At 34.5% G+C, this 19365-nt stretch overlaps 1 protein-coding gene across 10 annotated transcripts in view; it reads right to left on the bottom strand.

The window, feature by feature from the left end:
• Window positions 1–1217: 1217 nt before the first annotated feature.
• The window catches only part of LOC108729392 (MAP7 domain-containing protein 1), a 33773-nt gene continuing 15625 nt past the window's right edge, over window positions 1218–19365 (bottom strand). Inside the window, exons 2-13 of one of the 10 annotated variants that reach the window (XM_018458479.1) lie at window positions 15919–15960; window positions 13729–13953; window positions 12259–12368; window positions 11050–11339; window positions 6766–6804; window positions 6114–6155; window positions 5940–6034; window positions 5606–5909; window positions 4744–4813; window positions 3355–3570; window positions 2741–2981; window positions 1218–2376 (exon numbers count right to left, since the gene is read on the bottom strand). In XM_018458479.1, the coding sequence (XP_018313981.1) occupies window positions 2200–2376; window positions 2741–2981; window positions 3355–3570; window positions 4744–4813; window positions 5606–5909; window positions 5940–6034; window positions 6114–6155; window positions 6766–6804; window positions 11050–11339; window positions 12259–12368; window positions 13729–13953; window positions 15919–15960 (1851 nt within the window). In that variant the 3' untranslated portion in view covers window positions 1218–2199. Of the gene's footprint in view, window positions 2377–2740; window positions 2982–3354; window positions 3571–4743; window positions 4814–5605; window positions 6035–6113; window positions 6156–6765; window positions 6805–11049; window positions 11340–12258; window positions 12369–13728; window positions 13954–14652; window positions 14728–15918; window positions 15961–19365 lie in introns of those variants that run through there. The other 9 variants (XM_018458481.1, XM_018458477.1, XM_018458478.1 and 6 more) reach the window with 9 other exon arrangements.

The following is a 19365-nucleotide window of genomic DNA, read 5'->3' as shown; positions in this document are numbered from 1 at the left end:
TTGCGACGCAAAGTCCGGATCTGTCACTTTTCACATTCAGATTCAGATACGTCGTCATTATTATTATTGTCGTCGACCAGGAAAAATGTACATCTCGTTTTTTTGATAATAGATGGCTTTTGACTTAACCAAGCGATGGCAGCATTGCACATTCGAACGTGATCAACCACACATGACGGCTGTGATAATCAGCGATGGCAACATTATTAATTAAAATTAAAATTATTATTAAAATTAAAATTAAAATTAAAATTAAAATTATTATTAAAATTTAAATTATTAATTAAAATTAAAATGAAATATTAATTAAAATTGAAATGAAATATATCGAGATTGTCGTTGAAGATCTAGGTATTTACCGCGTCGAGGAATTAAGCATCTAGGTTCGTCGTCGAGGAATTAGGTGTCTAGGTGCTGTCTATACATTTACACGACACTCTTAATCGGGTTTAATAACATCCGTCGTTATGAAATTAGCCAATCATATAGCTGTTCCTCGGAAGAATGGAACAACTGTGATTAGCCAGTTTCACGACACCCTTAATCGGGTTTAATAACACAATGAAATCTAAGTATACGTATATCTTATCGTATAAAGATTTGATGTCAACAATTGATGCTAAGTTAAATTCTATCAAATTAAATTTTAACATATATAGAAAACCGTCGTCTAGATATTTTGATATTACTATCATAAGACGATGGGAGTGGTGGTGGGATTTTTTAATTGAGTAATAGTAACTTTAATTGTATACAAACTTACCTTTTTTAAAAAAAGGTAAAAAAAGCGCTAAGCGTGCGTGCTTCTCGTATGGAAATCACTATTTGGGCCGGTTTCACCAATGTCAATTACTTAATCGGACGTGGAACTGATGACTAATTGCGTTTGCTGTTTGATGAAATTCTTTGTATATGATACATTCCAACCCAAGTTATAATGGCTTTATTCTCCTTCAAAAATTACATATTTATGTAAGTTAAAAAGTATAACGTCTAATTTTAATTTTGATTCGCATAAAAAACAATAGGGGGTTTTCCGAAATGAAAGAGTAATAAGCATGTTTTGCATATCACAAATATTCATATATATCCATTTTGTTCTATGTTAAGGAATATCATGAAAATTTTATGAAACGTTAAATATGTATATCTCGAGTTTAATTAATTAAAAAAATTATACTCATTTCATTCCTAGCTTCGCAATATTTTCACGACTCTTTTTGTAGAAAAGTCGAGCTTTTCCAGCTTGTCATCAAATCACGGAGATTCTCCATATTGAATTAACTATTTTTATTATTACAACACTCTTATAATATACGTGTATAGTATCTTTTTAATAAATAAGTAATACTAATACATAAATATCAGATAGCTGCAGTCACTTTCCGAACAACGAGAGTCGTGAGATGGCCACTAATTCTCAAATCGTGCTCGCGATTATTTCCGGAATTCTTGTCCTTCCGATCGATCGCTCGGACAATCGCAATCAAACCAATTTCATGGATGAAACTCGAAGCCGTTACTGTAAAAATAGACGACGACAAAACCAGCTCGACTGCACGACTGCCGAATGGACGGCTAAAATACGTCGCGATATTTCTACCCGATTACTATCCGAGACTATAAACGAATCACCACCGCCAGCAGACCAACGGAAATCGATACGTGTGTCAGACTCGATCTACGGGTTGCCGCTCTTCGACGAGGGATATAATGTGAAAGAGATGTACGATCAATAATGAAATAAATAGTAGATATAAATACTCACAGATCGCACGGAGATCATAGGCGAGTCTCCGATCGGTCCTTCTGAGATTAGCTAATAAAAAAATAGCTACCAGAAATTCCACGGTTTTAAACTTATATCGATCCGCGAGTTTGTCTAATATGATCAACGCAATGTGACGCATGAAATTGATTGCGAAATGTGCGCTGATGAACGTAAAACTAGATGCGAAGTATATATTTTACAAATAAATAAATGGAGAGAATAAATAAATAAAGGATTAATAAAAAGGAAATTAATTAAGGTTTCTTCGTCGCGTCACCGATCGGTGATTATCTGCATTGATGACGAATTAAATGACATTCGCGGGGATGATAAACGAAGACATGTTATATCTTAGCGTTAATGATGACAGTAAAGGAACGTGGTCCATCGATGCCGCGAAACGGTCCGAATCGGTCGGACCGAACCAATTACGAGTCTTGATCACCCCATTCGAATTCCTCGCCGGAAGTAACCTCCTCGACCTGAGGTCCATCCTCAGCTGCCATCGGTCCCGTTTGCGGCTTGCTCTCAGCCCCTTCTGGCTCCTCAACGAACGGATCTTCGGTCACTTCGGGCTCCTCTTCGTGGACATTTTCTTCTTCGACCTGAAAGGCGAATTCCTTGTGATTCAACTCGTTCAACAGTATTCCGAGAAGTCTCTTTTCGACTATCGGCTCTTGAATGAGTTCAAACTCGATCCTTTCTCCAAAGAAATTCAATAAGCTATTTGAACACGAAGTTACTAAATCTGAATTTGTAAAGAAATGGAGTCTTTAAAAAGCTTAGCATAATCTAATCTTAATATTTTTGTGCAGTTGTAATATGTACTTTTATATATTGTTTAGATCGATTTAGAATTGTTCATATTGAATAAAAATCGACAAAGGGAAAATTTTTAAGAGAATTAACTTCAAAAAGAATTAAGTACACAGCTTTTCAAAGCTGTGCAATGCTTAAATGACTGTTTACCCGTGTTTCGTCATCCGTGGTAACTTCATAAGGCTTCTCCTCCTTTTCTTGGTCAGTTATTTCGCCAAGATCTGCCAGATCATCGGCGCAGCTGCCGTCTTTGTTTTCATTGGCTGCAAGCTGCGTGACGTCTGCCTCTTCCTGATCCTGCTTTTGCTTTTGAACTTCTTCGAGATGCTCCTCGACTATCAATCGTTCTTGCTCCTGTATGAGCGCATCGAGATTTTCCTGGTTGATTATTCTGTTAACAAGGAGCGAATTAGATTCTGACGATATAGATATACGATAATATTATGTATAAAACGATATAGAAATACGATAATATTAATTTCTGGTAATTTTTAATAATATTAATAAATATAAAGCTAAATTTTTTATTAATATTCCGAATGCACTTATAAGTTATAACAATAATTTTATTTAAAAGTTGTTTATATAGATACTAGTTATTAATTATTAATTGTATACAAATATTCTCTCTCTTCATTTTAATTATACTCAATTGATGGCATCTAAATAAAATAAAAGCTTGCTTTATATATACGAGACTTTTTTTTTATTAAAGACAATTCGTGAATCACTGCCGGGAGCTTTCTGCTAAGTAACGAGTTTACCTTTCCTCCTCTTCTATTCTCTTCACTTCCTCTCGTTCAGCTTGTAACTTTTCCTCTTCTGCTTTCCTCTCAGCTTCCTGCTGCTCAATTTCTAGTATCTGGGAAAGCTCGGCTTTCCGTTCCTGTGCAAGCTGCAGAGCCTCCCACGCTTTCTTTTCCTCCAACTCAAGCTGCAAGCGTTCCTCCTCCGCGGCCTTTCGCCTCTCCTCTTCTGATCTTCGAAACAAAATTATTCACAATTGGGGAAATTGCCCGGACACGACAAGCAAGCACAAACAATGTAGAATATAAGTAAAAATCGCTCATAGAAGAATTAAAGTATGTGTTTTATAAGGATTAGGAATCTAAGTGATACGGGACTGTTAAAAATACTGCTATATTTATTTTGATATTAATTAAGGATTTGTAAACTCATCATTTTTTCATGGAATATTAATATATGTTAATATATATTAATTTGCGAGTCTTAAACCGCAATTTGATTTCTCATTTTAATGTCATCTGAATTTAATTTCGCAATTTAATTTCTTAAACTTATGCGATGACATTTGAATGAAGTTCATATGAGATATTATGAAAATAACGTGTAACAAAGCTACGAATTATAATATTTGGAATCGTTAATTAGGAAAACACGCTGGTGTATGTGCATGTATGTGCGTATGTATAGAAAAAATTATCCATCAAGTTTTTTAATGAAGCTCGCATTCCAGATTTTTCGATGCACGTTTCTCACGTATTTGATTGCAAGATAAAACTATAAACTGCATGAATGCGAATATTTTTTTTTTTTCAGAAAAGTTTCCTTGCGTGTTAAAAATTTATATAAAACATTTTTATATTATATCTAAAATTATCATTATCGATATGCCTATCAAACTAACAAACTGACATCGTTATTTTGACGACATTAGATGTTATTTTTTCATCAAAATGAAATTAGATGTCACTTTGACGAAAAAATGACATCTAGGTAATGACATTGAAAAAAACGACTTGCTAGATGTTAGATAATATTATCGAGCCTGGAATTAGAATATCGTACTTCATTTATTTTAGAAAATTATTTATCGTACTTCCATTATTTTAGAAATAATAACAAATATTTTATTATTCTTTATGTTAAGAATTCTGAAACCTTATTATGTAAAAATTGAATATTCTTAATAATTAATTACTATACCAAATCATGTGTTTTCGAACAGAGTAACGTTTTACGAATAGCGAATGAAGGTCAGATATTTGGCGAGCCGATTGTCGCGGGTCATATACTAGGTTATTTGGCCGAGTTCAATGCTAATGTTACGCAAAACGACCGCGTTTATATCGAGTGACTATTTTGCGCATGTTGTTCTACTGGCGTATCGTTCTTAAATTAAAGTCACTTACTGCGCTTCTTTAGCTGCTTTAGCAAGGTACTCCTCAGCCCTCTTTATTGCATCTTCTTTGTCTTGCTTCACTGCAATATAATTTCATTAGAATATCAATGATAGAGATAAACTTTTATGAAATTCACGATGCATGTTTAACGCTATTAACACTAAAAATAATGCTGCACTCTTATCTATCTTACATATGCCATGATATATCGAATAAGCGCAAAATTAAAAATATCTCTACGAATATATATATATATATAAATTTTATACTCATATATATATGTATATATATATGTATATATTGAATATAAAATTAATCTAGCCATTTTAATTAAATACTTGGATAATTGTACCGAAGTGTTATTAATATTAATGTTCACATTAATTTCACAGCCTTCATTTCATGTGCATTAAAACTAATGTTCTTAAATAGATAGTCTTTAGATAGATATTTTCTCTAAAATTAGAATCAGTTTCACATTCGAAAGTGCATCGTGAATGTGGACCAGAATGTGTTGAACCATCGCAGTTATACCTATTTTCTAATTCGATATTATCTTATATAAAACAAAATAATTTCGAGTGAGATTATTACGAAAACAGGAGACACTTCACGAAGTAATTCTCGAAGTCATTTTTATGAGGAAGACATTTATCACGAAAAAGAGAAACACTGGACGCTACCTAGACAAGACATTCATCCTCGTGCGATCGATATGGGAGATGCTGTTAACAACGACACAGACCATGATCGACCTTCTGCCTACTCCGACTGATACCAAAAGGTATCCACCGTTTGCGTGACAGATTCATTTCCGGCTGCCAAAATGGAATATTTCCGGCCCACAATATTGACCGAGATATAAACGTACCCTTTTCTTCCTTAGCTTCGTCACTTACGGCCTCTGCACTTTCGATTGGCACATCCTGCGCGACTGGTTCGTCTGGCACTTCCGGTTCTGGCTCTGAAACAGGCTCTGGTTCCTTTACCGGTTCTGGTTCCGGCACCGGTTCAGGCTCCGGTTCCTTTACGATTTCTGGTTCTTTTACTGGTTCCGGTTTAGGCTCGGCCGTTTTCGCGGATTTTGCCGATCTCGCCGATTTCGATGCCTTCGCCAGTTTCGATGGTTTCACAGGTTCCGCAACCAGTTCCGGTTCTTTCGCAGGTTCGGGTACCAATTCGGGCTCTGGTTCGGGTTCTTTCACCGGTTCGGGTTCCGGTTCGGGCTCCGGTTCGCGTACCGGTTCCGGCTTCTTTTTCGCTTTCTTCTCCGATTTTTCTTCCAATTCCGGAGCGAGAGCTACGTCACAGGATGAACGTGAACGACAAATAGCACAAAGGAATTGATCTGGATTTTGTTATTTTTCACAGAGACTTACTTTTTTTTTCCTGGTTTGTTGAGTCGTAGCCTAATGCACGTACTAAAAATTGTGAGAAGATGTTAGACGTGGGAGATACAAAGAAAGGGTCACAGTAAAACATCAATTACAAAAACATATAAGTATTCGAGTTTCTCGATTACTTAAAAAATAACTTTTAACTGATTTTATTGACGAATGTATTAAAGTTGTGGAACTAATTAGCTTGAAATTTTAATATAAGTATAATTTAATAGACAGTGAAAAGGAATAAATTATTTATAATATGCTGTTTTACGAAAAAATAATAAGATACTTTTTAAATAATTCAGATATATTTATATGTATCTCTGCAATATTACTGATATTTATAATTTATATAGAATATAGAAACGTTAAATAATTCTGTTACAAAAAAAATTAATAGTATAAACTTATATTAAATTATTTTCGCATATTCTCGTGTGTCTCTTCAATTTCAAAGAATGTTAATATGATGTATAACGGTAATTTTATATAAAGTTCTAACTCATGAATCGCGTATCCTACATTTACGTGATTTATATGTGACATAAAATTTATTTCTCTGCAGTAAATACGTCCCCACGATCGCGACTTTCTACCAGACTTTACTTTTTTGTCTCAAAAAATTATTTTGTGTGTGCCTACTGACCCTTTCGTATCTCTCGTTCTGTCATTGGCTGACCCGAGGCTGTGGGATACATGAAACATAAAGGATCGATTAGCGACAAAGGATTCTTTTGAAGCTCGTGACGTAAATCCACGAAAGCAAAGCTTCTCAGAACATGACGTTAGAAAGCGATTACTATGATTACATACAACATCGATGTGAAAAACAATTGATGAGGCATGTTTGTTAGCTAATTATTGATCATGTAAAACAGAAGTACACAATTTTATGTACATATATGGCGATATGTGACGAATGAATAAAAAAGAGAAATAAGTTATAATAGTATTAATGATGGAAGCATTCTGGGCTATGTTCAAATTCCCACCTGAGTGTCACTCAGGTATCATTTTATCCTTGTTCACTGAATGTTAAACAAGGATGATACCTGAGAAACACTCGGATAGAATCTGAACGCGTCCCTGAGACGTTAAGGATGAATCATCAAGCTCATTTTCGATGACGCGAAAATATCGTAAACGTTGATGTCTTATAGTCAATGAGATCGGTAATTAATGATATCACAATTCTCGTCTTTTCTCGTGAAAATGATTCACTGATCGTCACGGTTCAATTAGCGTGACGTTAGAGATCACACTCGGTCACATCTAATGATTGATTTGTCGGATTTTTGCCTCTGAAACCAGATACTTATAATCAAATATTTTACAGTCAGATTATACAATTGAGTAACTTTTTGTATTTCAATCTTTTCTTCAGTTGTATATCGCTCCCTTACTTTACAAATCGCATAAAAAATGTGATTTTTCGAGTTATTATGAATTAGTTAAATAACCATTCAATCATCATAAGTGAACTAACTTATCTGAATAAAAAATTGTAAAAATCGTCACAAATAAAAAAAGGCCTTTTAAAGGATATTTTCACTTTGTGAAATAAAAATGACAAAAATGATATTTGCTTATGTTAAGAATATATTAGTTTTGCCAATATTTTTTGATTAAATAATAATTTTTTGTCAAGTTAAAAATATTATAAATTTGAACTCTTTTCTGGAAGATCTAATTTTTTAAATTGTATCACTTTTGAAGTAAGGGAGCGATATTTATAACATAGATTTTTATCATTACACGAAATTTTGTGCATCAAAAATTAGAAAACATCTTAAGAAAATAATTATTAAATGCATTCTGATTGAAATAGTTTTCATTAAAATCCAAATCTTTTTATATCTAAAGAAATATATTTTTCAAACAGAATATTTAAAATATACTGAAATAATTATTCAGGATAATTCATCTTTTTTTTTCTTTTTAAAAGCGTTAATACTAATCGATTCCACAAACATCGGATTTCGGAGGCAAAATGAGACATCGTTGGTTAAACTACGAAGCATACGAAGAAGCTTACCTCGGAAATAGTGCATTTATTCGTTACGTAGCTCGCCTACGTTTCCATTATTCTCTCTCGTGCAAAGTAAAGTAATTGACTTGGAGACTCTCGCTTCCATCGGACATTATTATTTTATTCGTATGTTTTTCTTTCGTTGCTATTTTACAAGCATGAACAGGATTTAGAAAATTAAAACAATAACGAACATTATGATGCAATACGTGCAACATCGGGTTAGTGTCTACATTTTTATATTTGTTTCTCTTTTTTTAAATGAACGCGCGCAGATCTTGCGGCTTTTTGTCGCATCAATTTAATCGATTCTCTTTTCCCCTGTTTCTTTCTCGTACTCTGTTTTTTCTCTCGTATTCGTTTCACTTTATAGATCGCATCGATCGAGTACAACCATTTTGATAGTCACGACAATTTTACACGCCCGTTGCAATTTCATTAAAGTCCGTCGAGTAAAAATTGAATGAAAAATGCTCGGAAAATACAGCACGTTCTATGATTATTGCGAATATTGGCACATTGGACTTTAATGAAGCGGTCGACGAGCACACGACCGGAATAGAAGAAAGGAAAAATAGAAAAAGTGGAGACGGATATTAGATTTTTTCGATCATAACTACCCCCAGTAGCCGTGCGCAGTAAAATAATTCCGTTTGAAGAGGTGTTTTGCCAAGCTTGCGAACCGAATATAAAACTATTTAAAAGACTAAGAGAAATAAAATTTAAATACTGAAATGTACAAACTCTTAGTCAATTGCTGTAACAAAATTAATTAAATATACCTAAAACTAAAAAGGTGATATTAAATTTGTATAAAATTATTTCATTTGCGGTTAAAATCTTAGCATATTTGCATAGTTTTGACAACAATTTTATTTCAGAAAATGATACTTTATTATTGATACAATTCAATTCACTCAAATATGAGATCATATTTGTATTCGTCATCTAGTTTCGTTTCGAAAATTCTATTCTTCTCATTATTATTATATATATTTCTCTAAAGATTTTTTGCTAATTTAAAATTCGTTATTATTTTTTAACATAAATTTACCAAGCACTGTTTTATCTGTAATTTTTGTTTTTATATATTTTAATAATTCAAACCTCATTGACGTAAGCAGGCTCGCTTAAAATATTGAAGAATAAATTCTTATCGTAAAAAGAAGATAGAGAACTCGTTTTCGGTTTGCAATTCTGCAGCCTCCGCGTGTCGCACGATGTCTGTCGTATCTTTCAACGCGCGGATACATCACTTCCGGAACGCAAAAGCGGACGGTATGATGCCACAGTTTGTGTGATGATGAACGAAGATCAAAGATCACTCCTCGGCCGTCTCCATCCCTTCTTCCTCTTCTTTGAGCTCGCTTTTCTTGCTCGGCTTCTGGTACAGCTCCGGCACCTTCTGCCTCCAACACTTGCCTGAAACGTTCAAAAAAGCCGCACTGCTTCCTCTCTCTCATTTTTGCTCTTATCCGCGAACGCCGTAAAATTCTGCTTTTGGCGCATGATCCCAGTCTGATGTTCCGCCTGGAGTCCCCGTCGTGTAAATGTCTTGCTCTCTCTCGTTCCTTCGTTTCTTTTGATTTGGTTCACGGTTTTCTTTTTGGTCACTATGTCGTTTTCGCTGTGTTTTCCGGTTACCGCAGTAAAAAATAGCGATATGTCCGTTGGTTCGTAAAAAAAGAATGCGAACCGCTGCCGAATCGATGGATTGATTTCACCGATATAGTCGGTGATGAAATTAATTTTCGGAAAGAGCATATATAATTCAATCTTTTTACGAATAAATAAAAAAATTATAATTAATTTTTTCTAGTAAAATTTTGTATCAAACTTGAAAATATATAAATTATTTTTCACAAAGAAAATTATAACTGGAATTAATATTTATGCTCTTACCGTGAAGATCAATTCAATCGCATGTTCTTTCCACAGAATTATAATAATAATAATAATAAAAACGCGTTGTATCACGATATCGCATGACGAGGTGGTTATCAAAAACGGATGCGGGGTACGTGGGGGGTAAGTGTGTACGTTGCTGTTGTACGATTAGACACAATACTATCGAACAGTAATGCAGCCACGACAAAAAAAGACGTACAAAAAGAAAGTGTTGTGTGACCAACAATAAAACAGCAAAAATACCAGAGAAACACACGTGCTCGCTAGCACAAACAAAAGTTTCCAGACAGTGTAAACCAAAGGTGCCAGCCAATCCAAGTAAAGGGATGAAAAAAAAGTAGAGAAACGAGAGGGCAGGGGGTGATGAAACGAGAAAAAAAAGTAGACAAAAAGAGAGTTGCACACAACGGCGTCGTGGGGCCGTCTTTTATTTTTCCAAATCTATTCAAAAATCATGTTTCGATGAAAAAACGAAGCGAAACATAGCGAGAAAACGTAGCGTTTTTTTTTCAACAGCTCCGTTTTGTTTAATACGTCTCTCTGCAAGTAAAATTCTAGCATTGAGTGAAATTCTGTGAAAATATATACTTTGGCGTTTCCTAATAAAAATGTCAATAGCGTATTTTTTAAAATATAAATTTTTATAAAAATATAATCACGAAATATTATCGGCTGCAATTCAAAACCAATTTTAATCATTTTAACCATAAAAAATTAAGTAGTGATTATAAATTTAAAAAAATTATTTTACGTGTAATTTTTCTTTGAAAAATTCTTCGCTTCGTTTTCATCGGTCTCGCGCTAACTACGTGCTTTGTGTATGGATCACCATGTATAACGTCAAGACGGGATTGTTCTCGAACAGCATTTCATTCCCGAAGAGCAATTTTTTTGGAGTCTGAAATGCGGATTACGATACAATCCCCGCCTTCGTCGTCGTTGTCGTCATCGTCATCGTCATCGTCGTCCTCGTCACCGTGACAGATTACTCACAGGCAGTCGCGGCCGCCTGACGATTCTTGCTGTAGTAGCTGAGGAAATTGACGTCGTTACGGATGTCGGCCGGTCGAAGATCCGCGACCTTGTAGTACGGTTTTCTGACGGACTGCGGCTTGCCGGCGACATACTTGATGCACGCCAGGGTACCGAACGCGCCTCGGTCGGGCACTTCGTACCAGCTCAGATAGTCGACCTGTTTCTTCGCATTGCTGCGGCCGCTGAGCAGCCGACGAACGTAATCGTGACTGCGCATACGTTCCGGGATGATCTCCTCGATGAAGTCGCTGGAAATCGCAAAGAAATTGCTGATTATCTTAGTACAAAAACGATGAACTCAACTTTCTGCGACTTGGAAGAGTAATTCACCAAAAATCACGAAAAGTATTCACTTTACTCATGTTTAACTCTTCAATATGTCATATTCAGAGATGTAAAAAAACTGTTTTTTTTTTCTAATAGAAAAATATCCAGAACAAGAAAAATTAGTCCAGAACAAGGAAAATTAGTCAAAAAAATCTAGTACATTTTTAAAATTACAAATTCTATTTAAATCTAAATAAAAAATGAATAAATGAGAATTTGTGGCAAGCTCGATTTAAATATTTATGTCAAATATTATTTTCAATATATATCTAAAAAAATTTTGAAGAAAAACGAGTTTGTTATTTTTTCACAAAAAAAGAATTTTATAAATAACATTTTTTTTCTATTTGCAACTCTAGCTATATTATACTGTTTTCTCACGGATGCAACACATACTATGTATGGTATACCCGACCTAATTTTGATTCTTATGACTTTAATAAAAATAAATATATTGTAACAAATCTTTTTTTAGTTGAAACATCAAATATTAAAGAATATAACAGTATCAAGCAAATGTATGTATCTTCATTAGTTATAACGTTGTAAGTAATAAAGTTTCAAAAAAACAGAATAGTTTCGAAAGAACAGAAGTTTCGAGAAAAATCATTTTTACAAATAAAGCCGGGTATGCCATATCGAGAGTGGCATTGAAGGGTTTGTACTTTTATCTCCAAGTCACAGAATTATCTTGATTATTCCTATTCCAGAATATCGACTGATTTATTTAAAATACGAAGTTGAATACGCAGTTTCCTTTTTCTAACGAATAAAAATCAATTCAAACGATATTAATGTAGCTAGACTTCGATCAATTTAATTGAATAATTAGTTGCACACCATTTTATTTTCGTCGGATACCTTGCCACTGCTCTTGGCACGAACACATGGACACGTCGAAGAAGAGAATCCACTTTCGCGCGAATGTCTCTTGCCTCATCGTCGAAAAACTGCGAAGAAATATATGTGAAACATTACTTGTATGAATAAGTCGATCAATCTCTTGCATGCATTCAGAGTTTGATCATCGTAAATGTGAATTATTTTTTAAGTTTACACTTTTTTCGTATTATGGCATATTTTAAGGGTAGGTACTTGATAATAATAGTTTGATGTCATGATAGTGTATCAGTTACACGCGAAGAATCGGATTTAACTGCATGTGTTGTGTTAATAATTACTATAAATTGTAATAAAAAGGGATCTTTAACATCATATTAGCTCTTTTATTTTTTAAATCTGATAAGTTTACTGATTAATAAATAAAATTAATAAATAATTAATTAATTATTTAAATTAATAAATTAATTAAAAATAAATTAATGAAAAGAACTTCGCCCATTTTATAAATATAGATTTGGGCCATCCGTGTACAGAGTCGTATGTCAAACTGTAAAGCATAAAGAGTAGATTACAATTGCGTAAGTGTCAACAGTGTTAGGCGTCGTCTACAATACGCGAAGTAAGCTTGGTTTAAGAAATAAGAGTAAGAAATTGATCAATCACAATCGATTATTCTTCTCACATTCGACTGTGATTGGTCAATTTTTAAGACTTCGACGATGTAATGTGTGAGATATATTAATTTTGCTATTTATGCTTTTAATCGACTAATGGTCTTTTATTATACAGTTAAAAATACTTCTAGATCCTTTTTTCATCCAACCTCTTGCTTCATAAGATTTATTTCTGTGTATTTCTAAGGCACCCCTCGCAATGATGGCACATAAAAATGGTGTTCGTACTGTAAGTAATTGTGCCCACATCATTATTCATTTAACATCTAGGATATGTCAAATATATCAATATTTTGCTGACGACATATGGATATCTTCTAAGGAGAACATTACATATTTTTCAGTTTTGATAGCTTTGATGATAAGCTTCTGAATGAATAGGACAACATCTTTAAAAGACTAGAACTGCTTTTGGCAGGGATTTAAAGAAAACTACTTAATATTACTATTATTATCTATATAAAATGGTATACAATTGATAACTACGCCAAAATGGCCGAAGTTCTTTACGATTAAAAGATCTGTAACTTAACAACTTCTAATTTGTTGTAAAAGCATTCATTGCAACGACGCGATCCCGCCCATGATCTCTGATGCAGACGAACGTTGATGAAAAATAATGATGTTGATGACGATGGAAATGACGATGATTCCCAATATAGTGCAATAACGATGATGTGCGAAATCTTACCATGTATTTTTATGACTCTAAACTGATTTAGATCAGAAAGAGAGAGAGAGAGAGAGAGAGAGAGGAAAAAAATGATATTAGACTATTAGCTGCCGGACTTACTATGTTGTATCGAGAATTTAGATACTCTTCAATGTAGGATCGACTTGATGGTCTTGGCAGGGCGCGTATCCTGTTGAACTCAGCTGCGAGGATGCTGGGCCGCACGCGCGTTCGCACTCTTATCGGTATCATTGCGCCAGCGTAGTACACATGATGGATCGGTGAGTGAACTATGGTGACGAGTCTCTTGTGTGCCACGTATGGCATGTGAGGAACAGTCCTCAACTGGAGGCAACGAACGTCTCGTTTTTACTAATCGCGCTCGCCCAGCAGTGGCGAGCTGCCAAGCGGATATCTTGCTACGAGTCAAGATGTCAAGCGGTTTACCCTTTCGGTGACGGTTAAATTATACGATTATATACGTATTATTATAAAAGTAAATTTATAAGCTTTTTGGAAACATGGAGAAAATAAATGAAGAGAATTGTTTAATTTAAGAAGTGATTGGAAATTTTTTTAATAAAAATTCAAAATGATCAACGTCTTCAAGCTTTTGCTTGAGAATCATTCGATTATAGGAAACAGATTTTATGATCTTTTTTTTCATAAGAAAAGAGATCATAAAAGGATTTAAAGATTCAATAATTCAAATATTCAGAAAATAAATTCATATGTTATATAAATAAAAAAATTTTATTTGATATTATCTTCGAAATTTTTACACTTTAACATTTAATAGATATTTTATATATATTATTATTAATATTTTTCTCATAAATAAAATACCGTCATCAAAGGATTAAGAATAGCAAAGCGTAGCATTCGATGCGTTCCAGCGATGAGCAGCAACCAAATGATCGATATGCAAGTGATGTGGGTTGCATACAAAAGGTTTTAACGCGTAATTATATTAAGGAAGCTTTGAACATATGTTCACGGTCTGTCACGAACAATAGCAAGGGGATTAGCAGTGCGTTACATTACCTTGAATTACGCGCGACACCATGAAGATGAATATTACTGCGATGAGGTAGCGCTTTAGAATTAGTAAACATCGAGATCTGAAATTAATTAATGCAAGACGCGTGAAATTAATTAGCGTGAGAGCGGCAAAGCGTCGTTACATCTATTTCACAAAGTGCTTTTTCTAGAATTACCTACAAACTGTGCGTAACTTCCTGTTGATATGATAATACGCAATACGGGAATTAACGTAGTTGATTATACATAAATACATATAGAAAGATCACAAAATAAATTTAATATTTATTATCATCGCGAAGTGTTATTATTATCGAACGCAAACAAATCAAACGATCGACGTTCTTTTCGATTAGGTATACGTATGTACATAATCACTTTTTAAGCTTTAAAATTCTTAAATTATTAAGTTCCAAAAATTTAAAATTAAACCAAATACATTTGAATAATTTATGCCAAATTTTTATTATTCCTTTTATATAAGATTACTTGAACTATTTATTACATCAATTATCTTATATTTTAATACGTTTATTATATTTAGGTGATATTTTTGCGTAGTTAGTTTAATTGTAGTTCTTCGAGAAAGACGTCGATTCAGTTGTAGAATTCGCGCAAAAAGATACCAGTCGATTCTGATTGTTGATTTGCGTCGAGAATATTAAGTAATTAATAAAACTTGACCCTAAAAGAACAGCTTTTAAAAAAATTTTTTTAATTCAATTATATTGTTCGATTAATCCTTTAATGTTATTTTATCGTTTTGTCACGTATCTACCACTTGGATATTGTGAAAAATATCACATAAAAATGAACATATAATACATTTTTTTTCATTTTTTGAAACATCAGACATCAAAGAATGTAACAGTAACAAGCAAATGTATGTATCTTCATTAATAATAAGTTATAACATAACAAAGTAAAAGAAACTTCGGGTGCCACACAAACTAGTGTGCCACACTAGTAGTGACATCGAAGGTTAAGATTAATTGTCTCCAGCAAGACAATTTGAGAATTCAAAAATTCAAATTGAACTGCTGGGTTTACACGAAGTCTTTGGAAGGCAAACCAATTGGTGACAAGTTACTTGATTGTTAAAAAAAAAATAGTAGAAACTCGCGGAACCCTAAATCGAGATGGAAGTACGAGTTGGAAAATCTGCGACGCAGAGATCAGAATCGACCCACCTGTTGCGCTTCCGATAACGATAGTCGAGCATTCGCTGCGTATTAAAATCGTAAACCATCAGCAGGTGGAAGTACCTACCTGGATGACGCTGGAGAGCGGTATGATGGTAATGGGTCGATACTGCGCCGCGTTTACAGATATGGGGAGGGTTACATGTATATATTTTTTATTTTATCCATCAAGAATTCCAACGATGGCGACACCGATGGCGGTGGCGGCGGTGACGGCGGCGGCAAAGGACGAGGAGTCACATGTAGGAGGCAGAGTAAATAGAAAGAAGAACAACTCGGTTAGTAATTCGGGTAGCGTCCGCGTATCGTTCTTTCTTCTTTGTTCTCGTTTTTCTCTTGCTATCCCGTTCGCTTAACGGCGTCTCGAGAGGATAGATCAGGAGGGATGAGAAAGAGGTCACCCCTCCCATGAGAAAAGAAAATAAGAAAGAGGAAAGGGTGTAGGAAGAGGTTCGTATGCCGCGACGGTTTTCTTTTCGTGACGCTCGAAGTAACCGACTTGGCCAATTGTCGCGTTGTGTGTCTATCGAGATGACGACGGCAACGACGATGACGATGATGATGATGCTGATGATAATGATGATGATGATGATGATGACAATGATGATGACGATGATGATGATGATGAATGTTGTTAGTAGAGTTTACTTCGCGAAAAGACTGCTAAATGGAAAGTAGCTCTTAATGTCCTGCTATGACATCACAGAAAATAACCATAATTTCAGAACATAAGATAATATAATCCGATCTTAACCCTTCAGAATATGTAGAATAGTCTTCAAGAAGTATAGCTGATATGTAAATACGCTTAAAGGGATCTTAAAGTGACAGAATTATTGACATTACGAGTTAAAAAGTACTCTAAATTGGCTATACAGATTGCAAAATTCTTTTACAGAATTAAAATACGTACAAAAAAGGTTGATTTAACAAGAAGATCGAAAATAGTTTTAAAAAATTACATTTAGTATCACTGCTATTTTTTAATTTTTCTTTATTTTTTCGTTAAATCAACTGTCTCTTCTTTTATGCATTTTAATTATGCATTTTTTATGTATTTTAATTATATAAAAGAATTTTAGAATCTATATACTGCAGCCATTCGGAGTATTTTTTACCTGTATTGTCGAACTCTGTCACTTTAGGATTTCTTTAAAACTACTCAAATAATTATCGACGAAAATTTAATTATTTCTCCAGTCTATTTTAGAAAAGTTCAGATATCAATTTAAAAATAATTTAATTGGAATCTTTTAATATTAATAAATGACGTGATGTTACTGTAAGTATCATGCCAGGTCAGTCCGTAAAGAATTAATTAAAATCTTCTATTATTATTCCATATATATACTTCTTTATTATTCAATTCTTATATTATCTCAAGTTGATATCGCGCGCATGTCTGGCACCTAAATAAGAAGCGATCTGTCTTATAAAATATTGTTTTATCTACATCATATTGCTTTTTCTCATTTTCTGAAATTATGGTTACGTAAAGAATGCGATGGATATCTCGTAGGATGACGCATTTTTGTAGGGATATCGGGGCGACACAAGATCGACACTCGCTACTCTAGAAATATGATTAAAAAAAACGTTCACTCGGATTGTATGACAAGTAAAAATATCCCCAGGGGAAAAGAAAGGCGTCAGTTAGGGGCCATAGCACACAAAAAGCTTAAATAGTAAAACCTAAGCGAATTGGCCAAACACAGTAGGGACCATAACGTAAACAATAGTCAATCCAACATGTTGATTTCCTTACTGCTTACGTCTTACTGCTTAAGTTTTTTGTGTACCATAGCCCTTAGAAAGCTAATATTTCATTTGTCGTATAATAAATTTTTTTAAGTGTTTTCTTTTCGCGTTAAATTCAAAAATTACAATTAAAATTAAAATGAGAACTCTTCGTAGATTTGATAAAAGTTCAGATATCAATTTTAAAACAATTTAGTTAAGATCTTTTAATAATTTGCATCCTGCAGAATGGACACGACAGCACGTTTCTTTCATAATCGGAAGTAAATGTAATTGAAATGGCTACATAATAGAGTTCTCGAGTTTGCAAAATTTTCTATCTTATAATCAATCAATATATTTGAAAAATTTGTGTGACAAATTTGAAATATTGGCCTTAGAATGGAGCAGGCATTAGGAGGCAGATATTTAAATTAACACACAAACGATTGCACAATCTGCGAGACTTGGGATGCCTGCAGGCAGCGTTCGATTCACGATTGAGTGCCGACGTCAATTCACATAGGATACATACAAATCTTTATAATGCTGTTTTATGCGATTTATTGCCGTGGTTGTTTACAATTTTCGCGATGCGCGTCAAACGCGAAATTCGGGAGAGTTCGTTCGAAATTCATGATTTACAAAGTCGGATATGTACATAATATATTTTTGGGAGATCAAAAACCTGCTCTCTATATCGTCGATTATCGCACGAATTTTATTACTAAACTCGAAAAAGATATCAGCAAAATGTAACTCTTACTGTTTATAGTGCGACTAGCTCTTAATTTATCTCTAAATGCAGCTGCGTGATGCTCTATCTCCGACTCGGGCTACGGCAACAGCGATAATTACAACAGAATAACAACATCAAGAATATCAGGAGTTTTCCTGTCGATCCGCTGATACACATTCAAAGCGCGAAATTCATCATCTTTTTTTAATCAAAGACATTTTTAAGAAAATCAAGCATATAAAACTGACACGAGGAGAGAAACAAAAAGGAATTCTAGATCGGCATGCAACAAAAAAAGACGATATTCCACTTTTATCGATATCGACGACCAAATCAATATCCATTTGAAATTCTGCGACTTTCAGTTTAAATGATTTTCAGTTCAATAAACAAAATATAGCGAGAAGTGATCTTTCTTGCGGAGAAGAAAGTACATTTATTTTCAATATACTTTACACGTTCTTGTCGTTACTGCCACTAGATTTAACTTCGCAATCTCTGCCGAGAGGAAATCTCCGTCGACGACTCGTAAGATCTAACATTGTAATTTTCGAAAGGAGAAACTATCTCCGTCATCGATGGATATCTACTTTAAAGCGTTCTTCCAAATGGCGCGACTCGATTTCCACGTATTTCTCACCAGCCGGTTTCACTAATACCATAGGGCGTGTTAGTTCTCATCTACGTGTTCTTCAACACAGAACAGATGTACCGCGAATAGCAGGTCTGTGGCATTTCACGTCGGAAATGATGTATCAATCACGCCTCGCGCGTTGAGATACCGCAGACCCGCTACCGTTGAAAAATCATCCGATGAGATGGCAGAGAATCTGAAAAGGTCGTCGAGATCGATGAGAGCGGAAACGCGATCGGCGTGAGGGGGTTACGCCGGAGATCTAAACGCGGTAGGAGTAATGGCGGTAGCTGGTGCCGCCAGGTAAACGACCGGAAGCGGTGGACTCGTAGGAGGAGCGATAGCTCCCGGGGCCGCCGCCGGACGATGTCCTGGTCGACCTCTCGGTCGAGTACGAGCCATAC

This window comes from Mycetomoellerius zeteki, unplaced genomic scaffold, assembly GCF_001594055.1.
Source record: "Mycetomoellerius zeteki isolate Tzet28-1 unplaced genomic scaffold, Tzet1.0 scaffold73, whole genome shotgun sequence".
Taxonomy (NCBI): Eukaryota; Metazoa; Arthropoda; class Insecta; order Hymenoptera; family Formicidae; genus Mycetomoellerius; species Mycetomoellerius zeteki.
Note: the sequence above shows the minus strand (reverse complement) of the source record. Positions and strands in the feature narration are given on the sequence as shown.